Source organism: Nomascus leucogenys, chromosome 22a (genome assembly GCF_006542625.1).
Source record: "Nomascus leucogenys isolate Asia chromosome 22a, Asia_NLE_v1, whole genome shotgun sequence".
Classification (NCBI taxonomy): domain Eukaryota; kingdom Metazoa; phylum Chordata; class Mammalia; order Primates; family Hylobatidae; genus Nomascus; species Nomascus leucogenys.
Window position 1 is genome coordinate 98,099,901 of NC_044402.1, and position 13,913 is coordinate 98,113,813.

Genomic DNA, 13,913 nt, shown 5'->3' on the forward strand with positions numbered 1-13,913 from the left:
TTTATGTGTGTGTATATATTTATATATATATACATATATATATAATATACACATACACACATATACATAGATGAATGTTAACTTGAGTTACCTTGCAAGGAGTGGGGAGGGTTGATGTGGGTGGAAGAGGGAAGATATGTCCAAGATAGGCAAAAGAAGAACAAATTGTACCAAAAATGCATACATATGATCTCTTTATGCTATAATTTCTAAACCTAAATAAGAAAGGCAGAATCGGGGCTTACATAGCTTGCAGTAAGGAGATAAATGAGAAAAATGGGTCACAGAAATGGAAATCATTATATGCAATTTTATTGGATATATAAAAGTTTTTAGTTTGTACCAGTTTACTAGATGCCAGAAATATTTACTGGCTACATATAAATCAAACAGTATCCGGCCATATGAACTGAAAGCATAGTTGTGGAAAGCACAGGGCTTTCAGTAAACTTACATATCTCTATCACTCAGCAGAGGCTAGGTTATATTACAGTAACAAATGAGCCTCAAATCCAAGGGGTTTACAACAAAGGATGCTTTATTGCTCATGTTACGTGTCTATTATGGATTGGCTTCAGTTCTGCTCCATGCCACTTTCACTCAGGATTCAGTCCCTATCTGGTGAACAATCTCGAGACTGAGAAAATGAGATCATAGTTAAATTTATGCTGGCTTTTAAAGCTTCTGCTTAGAAGGGGGTTCTTTCACTGGTCAAAGCAAGTCACACGGCTGAGCCCACTGTCAATGGGATGAGGATGTATGACCCTCCTCCAGGGAGGATCGGTAAAAATCCCCCAGGGTATAAAGATCTGCTTTATGGCAAAGAGTGTTAATGAAGTGTTTCCGTGTGATCACAGTAGTGAATGTTATTAATGATTGGTGGATTAATGAGAGGTGAGAATTAAGATGAGAAATAAGAGGAAATACATTGTGTATGCTACTTTTTATCATTAAATAAATGCTATTTTTATTATCCACTGGGTGTTAAGTATAAAGACACTCTTTTTGATTTTTTTGTTTCAATCACAGATCACAGACCATCTCATCACATTTTCATAAAACAAACAAAGTAAAATCTCTTTAATCCATATTCTGAATATAGAAAAATTATGGTAGGCAGAAGGGTAAAATTTTAACTACATATTTCATTTTTCTGAATTTTAGAATTCACAGCAGTTTATTGATGAGAAATATAATGATCATCACAAATCAGAAAACATATTCCTTCCTTTATAAATTATGGTATAAAATAGTACTGTTTTGTGCTTTTTGCCCAGAGTTTAAGTATTTGCTTGTCCAAGAATTTTCCAAATAGATTTTATCTGCAGCTATCAGTTTAGTTATTAAAATTTCATTTTGGTTAGGAGAAAATTTGAAGAAAGTGCTGCAACCTCTTATTACACAAAACGTACAGTGCTTCTTACTTGTTATTCTATTTCACAAGCTAAATTACATTTCAGTCCTTTACTGTTGTCTAATATTTCAGATGTTTCCTACAACATACTTAAACAAAATTTCAAAAACAATTGTAAGATTATCTGAAATGTTTCACCAGTACAATTGATACAGAACAGTGAATGGCACAAGTCCCAAGTGTGGTTCAACAGCTGTTGCTCCCGTACTGTGGGCTGAGTAGAGGCAGTTGTATCCATGGTGACCTATATGACTTAGTGAGAGTGGGAACTGGGATTCTCACAGGGGTTAATGACAGAGCAAACGCTGGCAAGCCAGCTTTCATCAGGCATTTGGCCTCAAATGGTTTTTTTTTTTTTTTTAAAGAAAGGATTCACTTTTTCTAACTCCTCATTTTGTAAAGCAGACAAACTTTGTATTGTGCTTAACAGAAGAGCTATATACCTGAAAACTAACTTGGAAAGAAAGGGCTTACAAAACAAACTATACTTTACTTTTGTCCTATATTTTAATGTAAAACATGCATTATGATTTTATATTTATTCAAATATTGCACTCTGCTTCTTCCTCCCAAAAGGTTTAAGGTAGACTAGAATGAAGGAGTATCAATAAAGTCTATAGAATAGGTGTAAGAGTCTTATACATTATGAGTGGAGAAAAGAAGTGCATTAGAAAAGGAAATATGACTCTGCAGTTTCTTCCAATGGGCCCTATGACACTAAAAGGCATTAATAAACTTCATACTTTGGTATAAGTTGGAGGATAAAAACCTCACCATCATGTAGGTGATTTAGATTTGGGGAACGTACCTGGGATTTGGGGGCTGGAGGGGAGAAGGAACCTATTGTATATTCACTTCTGCATTGAAAATGTCAGGCATTGGGTGTATATCTGGTTTGAAAAGATTTCTGTCATAACTTTGTACCTGGAAAAGATCCCGGTTGTCAAATAAAACAGAGAATCAAGTTTTTATGGGGGCCTTATTGGTGCCATTTCAGTGGTACTTTTCATAAGTGCCTCTGGCTTCTGCATCAGTGGGGGAAAAAACCATGACATGAGTTCCAACTCCAGGATCCATGTCAAAGTAAGTTAATACATAGAAAATAAATAAACACTGTCTATTTTTAAAAGACCTTTGCCATGCACAATGCAGACTACTACCAGATGATTGGCCTGGAGCTCCTGATAGTGCCTTAGCCCCAGGGTCTTCATGGGGTAATTCCTGTGGGAATGGTGTTAATGGATAGAGGCCCACACATTCTGCTCTCCTGCAGACAGTAGAGGTTTCTCAACCTCTGAAAGAAGCAGCAGTAATCAGTCATTGAAGAACATTGGCTGTAATTAAAGATTTCTTAGATTTATTGCCTTTCAGTACTTTAAAGATTTATTAAACTGGGGAATCTAGACCTATTATAAGCAATTCGTAACTTCTCATTTTTGTAGGACTGTTATAATGGAGCACACTTTACTTGTTCTTTGAAATAAGATTAGTTGATTTTTATGTTTTAGTTACTGAAATTTCTTAATTCCTAATATAAGTGACAACTTTCAAGAAAAAACTTGAATTTCAAAGAGGTCATATATCAAGTTTTACTTATCTTTTATTGACTTGCATGTATTTACTCTACTGTAATATTCACTCTACAGATTACCCTACAAATTCTGTTTTCTTGAGCTGGCAAAACAAAATGATCGCCATGTATACTGGGGAGGGCTATGACTGAATACAAAGATGCATGCAACTTAACTGAAAATGCTGTATGTCCTCTTCTTTGATTACGTGCAATGTGTCTTTTAACTTATTAGGAGAACTGTCTCAATATAAAAATATTTTTCTTACACATATGTGAATGAGATGATAAATGTGTTTCCTCACGCACTAATCAATCAATCATACTGGTCCACGTTGATGACATAAAGGTCATGCCGATGTTGAGAGAAGAGGTTGTCATGGTTAATATGAGTGGTCCCAGATCTGAAGGAGTGGCTCTTCATTCTCCAGGACAGCTACTGGACTTGTATCTTATGAGAGCTTTGGGTAGCAGGAAGAATGCAGGCTTTGAAGTCACTAACATGGCCTCAAATGCTGGTTCCTTCACTTCCTAGTTGGCTCTAACTTCAAGCAAGCTACTTGACCCTTTTGATCCCCAGTTTTCTTATCTGTGAAGTGGAGATCAGAATACTGCAGAGAGGATTATCTGATACATAGAAAGCAGTTATCAAAGAGATAGTTCTTTTCCCCCCACTATGACTTCCTGGTAGTATATGGAAAGTCTTAATATTCTCACTGTTTTTTTCTCAGGCCCAGGATTCTGGACTTCCCTGCCTGGAAGGACTATATTGACATATCTAGTCTTTTAGTCTGGTCTAGGTATTTTCAGGACTGCTAGAACTTGCTTAGTTCTTATTGGTTGTATTTCAGTCTAATTCTAGATTTCAAGTCATTCCAATTTATAAGTGCCCTTCTTCTAAGATTTGTAGCTGCTTGGTGTGGATCTGTTCTGATTTCTGCTCTAAAATGGAATTCTAGGATCCTTGAGGATGAGAAGTTCTACCATGCAGACAGTGACAGAACCATTTTACTTTATCAGATTGATTATTTTATTTAGTCACAGGACTGCAAAAGTCCTCTGTCCATAAATATTTATTGAGCACTTACTCTGTTCCAGACATAGTTCTGGGAGCTGGAGATACAGCAATGAATAAAATTGCAAGGTCTTTAGGCACATGGAGATTGCATTCTACATTTCAGTGAGGCAGAGATAGGGGGAAAGTAAAACAGAATATGTAAGTAAACAATTCCATGGAAAAGACAGTTTGTTCACAGTGATAAAATCCTGTGAGAAGACAAAACACAATAATATGAGTGACATGGTACGTACTGAGGATTGTAGGGGCAACTTGAGATTTGTAGTTAGAGAGTCATTTCTGACGCAGTAACATTTGAATTTCCTGCTCGTTACTATTATTCACATCTTACCTTCCTACCCCTGCTCACCCCCAAATTCCAATCTGCCAATCTAGGAAGTGTCACCATGACTTGGTAAAAGGTTGGGAGGCAAGAGTTGTAGGTGACAGCTATTTGGAAAGAGGGACTGTTAATGCAGGGGTAGGAATGTGCCCATGGCTGCTGACTTAACTGAATCTAGCTAGTCTCTTCTCTCAGTTTTTGAAGTGGGTCCACAAAGCAGAATCTGCTCCTGGATAGGAGCAAGTACATAAGAGGTTTTTTTTTCAATTGCAAACATGAGTATCAGGAAAAGCCTTCTGAGCTTATGCTGGAAGACAACAATATAAACGACTTGCTAGATCAGGGTCCAGCTAGTTTATCAAAGCAGAGTAATTTAGACAACAAACTTTATGGATAGAGGCTCAGAGCAAAGGAATCAGAGGTGTGTGTGTGTGTGTGTGTGTGTCTGTGTGTGCACTTTCACATGAGGATGAGAGGGAAGGATGCCAAGGAAGAGAAAAGAGTCCAACTGGACATTGTCTAGTTGAAAGATAAAACATTTTGCAAGTTATATGCTGTAATTTCTGGCCTCTGTTTTTTTTTTTTTTTTAGATCACTGACCTTGAATGTTTGTTAATAAAGTGATGCTAATTTTAATATTTGTAAAAATAAATTATTATCATAATGGTATACAAATCTGTAGGATGAGGAACTTATAAATGACATTAATATCCTATAACAAGATAATGAGTGAGATAAAGGCAGTTTTACATTTTTCAGAGGACAACCGAAGAATGGGACTTTTATTAGAGTAACAAAGAAAAATGAAGCACTGACAACTGTAAATGACAGAAGTCAAATGTAATAATAGTTGAATATCAAAGAAAAAAATGATAGCCTAAAATAAGATATATTTCTGAGGATAGCAATTAAAACTATTTCCTATATAGCATAGACAGGAATTTCCTGAACTAAAGGAGATGGAAGACATGTATGGTTGTTTTAAGTCTGGGTACACTTTATTTTCTTCCTCTAGTCTGTGCGTTATAAAGGCATATCCGTGGAAAGGAAACTTTTCTTGGGTTACCCCTCCTGTCTTTTAAAGATGAGTGGGAAAAAGAAGCCTTTGCTGTTATGGATGCAGTTCTCAGAATCTCACTAGAGGGTGGTGTTGGTTCTAAAACCAGAGGTCACTGCTACTCTCTACAGTACATTCATTACTAGGCTGCATTTATGTTTAAAGAAAAGGTAAAGTCAAGCCTTCTCAGTATTCCCTAGTAGTTGGTAAATGTCAAATCTGAAACCTCCCAAGTGCCCCTGCCAGTTCTGGCTGGTTGTAGCCCAGAGGAGACAGATAAAGTAGTGAGGAGATTATCGGAGGAGTTGGGTGGCAGATTCTAATTTCGGCTCCTGCACTAACTAGTAGACAAGGCTCCCTGGGCCTTTGTCTCAACTGTAAAATAAAAATGATGTCCTAGTTGATCCCTAAATCCCCATACAGCTCTAAAATTATGAGATTCAAACCAAATTGTTGGTCTAAAATGCTGAATAATTTCTCATGCTCTTAGCCAGACTAAGGAACAAGTAAAATCTCAAATTATTAAATTATTAATAATTAAGATACAATGTAATGTTATAAGTGAGGCTTAATATAGATTCTAATATCAAAGAAGTTAAAAATTAAAATGCCAAGTCTTTTGTCTTACCAGGGAGCCTTAGAGCCATGGTTTGCATCTGAGCATTCTGTGGATAATTTCAGTGACTTAATTCATCATCCAGAGATCTCTCCCTTCTTGGTTGCTAGCTTACTGGAAATGAGCAAAATATGTTTTTATATAGGATTATATAGAGAAAGGAGGCTGAACCATTGTCAAATAGGAATGTTTTAGGATAGAGACTAAATTCCCCACCTGCATTTATCTGACTTGGATTGTATCAGTGCTTTGTTAAGAGTCAGTCTTCGGAGGGATTTAGTTGGTTCAGTTTCCTTTCACCATCATCTCTTTCATCTGACTCCCCTTCCTTGTTATATTTACTCACATTGCAGCATGACCTTAGAATCCTTTCCTGGAACCTGAAGCAAATTATGGAACCCCAAGATCCCAGTAAATAGTTTATCTCTGCATGGACTTGACTTCTAAGAATTGGCCTGAGAGCCTGCAATTAACCTCTGACCACGCAAAGCTTCACCCCGTCACCTCAAACGCTTAGACATTCATACTCAATACCCCTTTTCCTCCAAATTGCTTTGTTTGGCAGAAGAAGGTTTCTTTCTCCCCCCTCCTTCCCCGCAACCTGGATTTTGTTCCATCTCAGGCTTGTTTCGCAAATCTAAACTTCCTAAAATATACACGGAGCGCCTCCGGGTTCGCACACGCGTGCGCGCGCGTACACCCTGGCTCGAGTACACTAGCCCTGCTGGGCCGGCTCCCGGTTGCAGAACACATTCCATTCTTCGCGCTCGGGCACACCCCTCCGCAATGAGGATTGGTCGGGCCGAGCCCCCTCGGCGAGGCGAGGCTCCTAAGAGGCCCAGACGCCTGCCAATCCCCAAGGGCTGTCAAAACAAGTCTCCCTCTCTGTCACAACAGAGCTGAGTGGAGGCCGCCGCCGCCGCCGCCGCCGCACTTCCTGGGACCGCTGCGCCGCAGTCCGCGGGCAGGTGGCGGGTGCGCCCGGCCGCAGTCGCCCGGCTGTGGCCCCTATCGGGCCGCCGGCGTCCGGGCTTCAGAGGCCGCCTGGCTGGGCGCCGGTGCCTTTTGTCTGGCGCAGGGCCGGCGTTTGCATCACATTTCGGATACCTCCCTCTCTTTTTCTCCTCTCCTTCTGCCTCCCGCTCACATCGCCTCCCCACTCCCGCCACCGTCCCCGCCGGACTGCTAGCCTCCTAGACCAAAGCCCGAGGACGTCTCTGCCCGAGCGATGTCCCCTCTCCAGAAAGTTGCCGCCGCCGCCGCCGCCGCCACCGCCGCCGCTGGGCGGTGAAACAAAGTCTGGCGGGGCCGCCTCCTGGTGCAGGAGCGCACCCGTGCCTAGCGGCTGGACTCCGCTGCCGGTCGTCCCGCTTTCCCCCGGGGAGCCCGAAACGCGCCAGGCCATGGCCGAGGGCGCGGCCGGCAGGGAGGATCCGGCACCGCCCGACGCGGCGGGGGGCGAAGACGACCCCCGAGTGGGCCCGGATGCCGCCGGGGACTGCGTGACGGCGGCCTCTGGGGGCCGGATGAGGGACCGTCGCAGCGGGGTCGCACTGCCAGGCGTCGCGGGGACCCCAGCGGACAGCGAGGCGGGCCTCCTGGAGGCGGCACGGGCGACCCCCCGGCGTAGCAGCATCATCAAGGTAAGCGAAGCCGCGCTGCACCGGGAGCGTGGCTGTGGGTGATGGGTGGGTCGGGGACCCGGGCAGGATGTGCGGTGTCCGGAGGCATCCAGGCTCAGCATTGTTTTCTCCCACCTCCTTCAACGCCAAACCTTCCTTCCTTATCCGGAGGTTCCCAGACTCAGCTTTCAGCCGTGAGACGCACAAGTGACTTTTTCTCCCCACTGACGGCAGAGGAAAAGTTCCGCTCTGCGTCTTTGCGTTCTGATAGATGCTTTCCCTCATTTTCTCTGCAAGCTTCACTAAACCGTTGATGGAGGGAGGAAGGGAGAACTCAGGATAAATGCAGATCCACCGGATGGTTGTGCATTGCTTTCTAATTAAGGGTTAGCTTTTCCCATACAATGAAGAAAATGCACAGCTTACTCTCAAGTGAAAAAAAAAAAATTCCCTCTAGACTTAAATGATCCCGAAATCCCAAGACATGTGAACTTTCCCGGCAGGGAGGCAGAGTTTTAAGTGGACCCTGCACCACAGTAAAGAGCAATGCAAGAGCCCAGAGTTTTTGCGCTGCAGAAAGCACAACCGGAAAGCAATCAATCCCCCAAGCATTATCCCTGGTCCTTGTGGTTACCACCACATCCAGGGAAAACGTTTCCTGACCCGCTAATCACCTCGCAGAATTTCTCTCCATCCATTTGGCAAGGAATTTGTAAACCTCTTTCCTCCCCTTTCTCTTTCCATCTTCCTTCCACTTGGGGCTTGTTTCATCTGTTTGAGATTTCCTCTTTTGGGAGCATGACTTTGGGGTAAGGTTATTTAGGTAAGAACCCTCACACAGGCTCTGGAAAAGGGCCTCAGTGTAAATGCATGTGAGTAATCAATCAAATGCATGTCAGATTAAAATTGATTTTGGTGGAGCAGTCAGTATAAAATGATATGTATGTATGTATATATATAAGTATATATGTGTGTGTGTACATACACACACACACACACATCCCTCAATGACAATGAAAGATGGACTTTTACTTACTATTGAATTTATTGGGTTCACTAATATATTCAAAAGCTCTGTTCAGGGTTAAGCTGCATAACCAGTGCATCATGCATGTTCCAAGCTCCCAGCACCAGCTTAGGTAGACTGACCACAGAATGTGGCTCCAGTATAGTTTTTTTCCCAACACTGACACATGGAAATTTAAAATCAGTGGAGAGGTTTCTATAATATAGAAAGAAGAGTGGGTGGTAATTACAAATGACTTGTAGTAGTTTCTGTTATTTTGTGGCTTTTTGATTATGTAACAGGAGTGTTCTGTTCTGGGTGTGAATTTGGACAAAGGGAAATTACTATTTTGTTTTTAACCCACGGGTCAGAAAGCACACTGTTTTGAAACTTAAAAAACATCACAATTAGGAAACACATACATTTTGGATTCTACTGTATTGATACTACATGGTATCCTGTGTGTGTAAAACAGGCACCGCAAAAGACTTTAAAATATATGACAGTAAAGAGCAAAGGGCTCTATAATGTTGTAAAAAACAAAAGTAATGGAGTATAAGGAATATACAAATTCTTGCAACTGAGTTTGCCACTTTTGAATTGTACTATGATGGTTTATATTCTCAGAAGGGTCATTGCTGAGTAATGGTGCCTCTTTTGTTTTGAAGTTTCTTTTTGTGACAAAAAAGGAGGCAGACAACAGAGTATTAACTTGATTTTTCCCCTATTTAATAGTAAATGCAATTAACATTTGGTAAATGGCCTTTAAAATTAAAGATATTAGAAAATAAAGTGAATTATTATGTTAGGTTTTTATTGAAAAAGTAGCACATACATATAATTTAAAAAATCAAATATTGCAAAGGAGTGTGAAGGAAAGACCCTCAGACACTCCACATTCCCACTTACGTAGTCCACCCTCATAGATGTTAACACTTTCTTATGTATGCTTCCAAAATATTCCATGCATATGTAAGCAGATATATCTATATGTGTCTATGATGAACTATAGCAGCTCCTGATTTCTACAAAAAAATCTGGCTAGAGTTTTACGAGTCTCCTAGCTTTAAGCATTTTTGGAGCCTAGAGGGTAGTCTAAGGTCATTGTGATGAATAAACTAATCTTCAAGGGTAATCTGTTAGGTCTTGGTGGGCAGCAGTCATTGGGGTCTGTTCCCAGAGGCCTTAACGCCCTTCTAAGGAGAAAAAAAGGCAGGTGGTAGGCTCTGTTCCACTCCTTCTCTGAGATCAAGAACCTTTCTGTTGACATTCTTGAATCTGCTGCCCTGTGGTTTGTTTCCTTTAGCACAGTAAAAATGAGTTTCCAAAAAAAGTTTAGATCATGTAAGAAATACATAGCACATGTTCTATATTAAGAGAAAATGCATTTTTCACAGTTTTGCCAAGAGTTTTTTTTTTAATTTGGCATTGAAATGTACACAAAGAAGAAAAGCTTTAGTACATTTTATATTAATCAAAATATTAAATGCTTTTCCAAATAGCTGTAGTGCAGTAATAATTGATATTCATAACGCTGAGCCACTGAAAGGTTGTGAATCATCAAATATTAAATTCTTTTCAGCTGAATTTAAGGTATTGTTTCAGAATAGTGCTATCCTGCCAGAAAACAGACTGTCTTGTATATTAATAAAAAGAATGTTTTTAGTAAATTTGCCCTCCATAATTTGTGAAAACATATGTTTAGTTGAAAAAACAATTTCCTTCTGAGCTGAGGAAAACAATGACAACATTTATCTGTATGCATCTTCAGAAATTCTTTCTACTGCCATTGTGTTTCTTCCCCCCATATAACCAATCCTAGGTTTAAAAACATTCAATGTGAGAATTAAACTAAGTTTTTTAAAAATCTGTCTACTTTTTCCTATGTTTTTCTGTGTGATTGTTTCAACAGCATTGACATTGATAAATGCTGATGTTTTTTGGTAAGCGCATTGTTATATACCACAATAATGCAATAGAATCCATTTTAATTTCTTCTTGATGACTTGTGGTTTGAAATGACAAGTTGGATACCTGCAGTATTGATAATCTCTAACAGTTGTTTACTATTCTGCATTTGAATATATTTCTAATTAAGAAATAAGACCATTTATTTATCTGGTATTTGATATCAAACTTACAGTATTTAAAATATTTAACATTTTAGATTATAGCTTATAGCCCTATAATCTGCTGCCTTATGGTTTGTTCCCTTTAGCATAGTAAAAATGAGTTTCCAAAAAAAGTCTAGATCATATAAGAAATACATAGCAAATGTTCTATATTGAGAGAAAATGCATTTTTCACAGTTTTGCCAAGAGATTTTTTTAATTTGGCATTGAAATGTACACAAAGAAGAAAAGCTTTAGTACATTTTATATTAATCAAAATATTAAATGCTGTTCCAAATAGCTGTAGTGCAGTAATAATTGTAATGTTTTGGAAATAGGAAGCAGCATAGCTTATTTGCTATATTAGATGGTGGGAACTGAGCTACATATGTATTTTAAAAATAGCAGTTGATTTTTCTTCCATTGTATGTAACACATTGACGGGTTCTACTTTTTTTCAACTTCCTTTTGTTCTACTTAAGAACAAATTCTCTAGGCAAGGAAGAATAGAAATTGTCACTTGGATCTCATGGATATGGGTGTGGGGATGAAGACGGGAGTTGGGAATGAGGTGTTGAGACCAGCACTGGAGCAGCTACCTGGGTGTTGTTCATGTCTCATTATTTTATATCACGGCGAGTCTCACTCTATCGTGTCACCGTGGGCTGTATGGTGGATTTTTGAACTGCAGCCTCAAAGGTGCCCCTTGGGTACCAGTAGACCCCTATCAAGATTATGGCTTTCCTCAGAGAGGCAAGAGGAATGCAGTTCACATTAAGTGCCTACTACTGTGAGTCATATACTAAACTAGGAGCTTTCATACATTTGTATCACTTAAACCTCACAGGAAACTCTCTAAAGTAGGGAAGGGAGGCACAGAGAGCTACTGTAAAAATGTGGAGTGATGACTGAAAGTCATGTCTGCTTAATTTCAGAGTTTGTGCTCTTGGGCTGGCTCTCAGATGCAAGAAGTCCACAATCCACAAACACTTTCTAGGTTTGAAACAACCCGAACACGTGAGATAGTGACAGAAGAGTATGCATTTTAGGTCCTACGGTTTGTGGGGTAAATTATGTTTTCTCAGCCCTCTTTCCTTCAGTTCAGACATTTGGAGCTTGATTCTCTAGAGGGAGATTGCAACCTTTTCTGTCTTTTCTGTCTTTGGCTATTTTGTTAGGCCTGTGCTGTACTTGAAAAGGCAGAGCAATCTGGCAGGTGTTCTGCTTGGTGTCAATATATGGAGCTTACACCCTATTGTTTTACCCCAGGCCCACTTTCCCCATACCCCTGCAGACAGTGGAGTTTGTGAAGCATTGTATTCTCTTTTAGGCTGATACGCAGGCAGAAAAAATACCTGGGTCATAGGAATATATATTAATCTAGGGGAGTAAGAAAATGGGGGAATCTTCTTTTGGAGCTCTGAAAGTGTGTGTGTGTGTGTGTGTGTGTGTATGTTTGTGTGTGTGTGTGTTTAGGGATAGTTATGAAGGGAAATTAAATGTGATTAAAAATTAGTTAAAAATTTTAGGCACCCTATGGATTATATAGGCGTTTATAGATTGACCCGGGAATTAATCAGCATTTATAGATTTTATTCTCTACAAATATGTGTTAAAAGTTCCAAATAACCAACTTATGGATGGATTTTGGAGAAATAACCAGAGGAGCTGGCCAGCCTTTACTTTACCGTAAGGGTTGCTGAGAGTGTGCCCTGGGGGCTTTAGCTGCGGCTCTCCTCCTGAGATGTGATTTGGCTGCATGAATAGCATGAACCTCTTAGGTAGATTTGGTTTATGATCTCCACAACTTCAGTTAGAATGTTACTTTCTCTCAAATTGCCGTAGTAACATGGTCACATTTCACCTTAGAAGTGGTTGCTTCTAATTGCAGGGTCTTTCTGTTGTGATTTCTTATGGCACCTCTCAAGAAAATGAATAAACTTCAGGTAAAGAGCCTTGTCTTACTTTGATGAAAGGTTTTTGAAGTGTCTGTTGATTAGTGTTTGCTACTATTATCAGAATTTACAAAGTTTGTTTTCCCTTTTGGAAAATATATTAAGGCTAAAAAAAGTGTAAGTTAATTACATAGCCATTGAGGGGTTAAACACGCATTGTGATTGAGACTGAATAGTGTTTTCCCAACCTTTCCCTTTTTACCATGGAGAAAACAGGTAATTAAATTTTGTACAGTAAAATGTCAATTGGACATTTATTGCCAAATAACACCTCAGGCACAGCAGGGCGTTATGAAAAGATATCAAGAGACAGCCGACTTTACCTTGGTGCTACTGAACAAGCAATTCATTAACTGCTTCTAGGCAATGCCACAGCAAACTAATCAGGCAGTGGCCCAGGCAGTAACTCAATGAAGGAATTGCGTCAGTCTTCTCCGCGCCCTCACTCAATTCTGTTCAGCTTTAATAACTGTGAATATTAAAAATAACTCCACGTTGGCCGGGCGCGGTGGCTCACACCTGTAATCCCAGCACTTTGGGAGGCCGAGGCGGGCGGATCATGAGGTCAGGAGATCAAGACCATCCTGGCTAACACAGTGAAACCCCGTCTCTACTAAAAATACAAAAAAATAGCCGGGCGTGGTGGTGGGCTCCTGTAGTCCCAGCTACTTGGGAGGCTGAGGCAGGAGAATGGCTTGAACCCGGGAGGCAGAGCTTGCGGTGAGTCGAGATTGCGCCACTGCACTCCAGCCTGGGCCACAGAGTGAGACTCCGTCTCAAAACAAACAAACAAACAAACAAACTCCACATTCAGGAGCAATGTCCGAACTGAGATGTGCTTAACACTGTGTATTTAAAAAAAACTCTCCGACTTTAGATGCCTAGACAGAGCTAAGAGGCAGGATCTCAGCAACAGTAAATGAGCCATTGGTTATAAGAAGGAGGGAGAGAATCATTGTGTTGGACTTTACATTGAAATCTAAGGTAATAAATCAATAAACTTTATTATGGTGAAACCTTTCAGTTCTGCAAAATCTTAGTGTTTTAATAATGTAAAAGAGGTTTATTTGTAGTTTTGTTGACTCTTATTCACCTCCCTATCTATCGTAGTTCATCTCTGTATTCTAGTTCCTGTAATAGGAAACAATAGACAGAGTTTATT

At 40.2% G+C, this 13,913-nt stretch overlaps 1 protein-coding gene across 1 annotated transcript in view; it reads left to right on the forward strand.

The window, feature by feature from the left end:
- Positions 1 to 6,891: 6,891 nt before the first annotated feature.
- Positions 6,892 to 13,913, forward strand: part of PLCL1 (phospholipase C like 1 (inactive)) — a 345,014-nt gene continuing 337,992 nt past the window's right edge. The window contains exon 1 of the mRNA XM_003253900.4: positions 6,892 to 7,700. Within this exon, the coding sequence (XP_003253948.4) occupies positions 7,461 to 7,700 (240 nt within the window). The 5' untranslated portion in view covers positions 6,892 to 7,460. The remainder of the gene's footprint in view (positions 7,701 to 13,913) is intronic.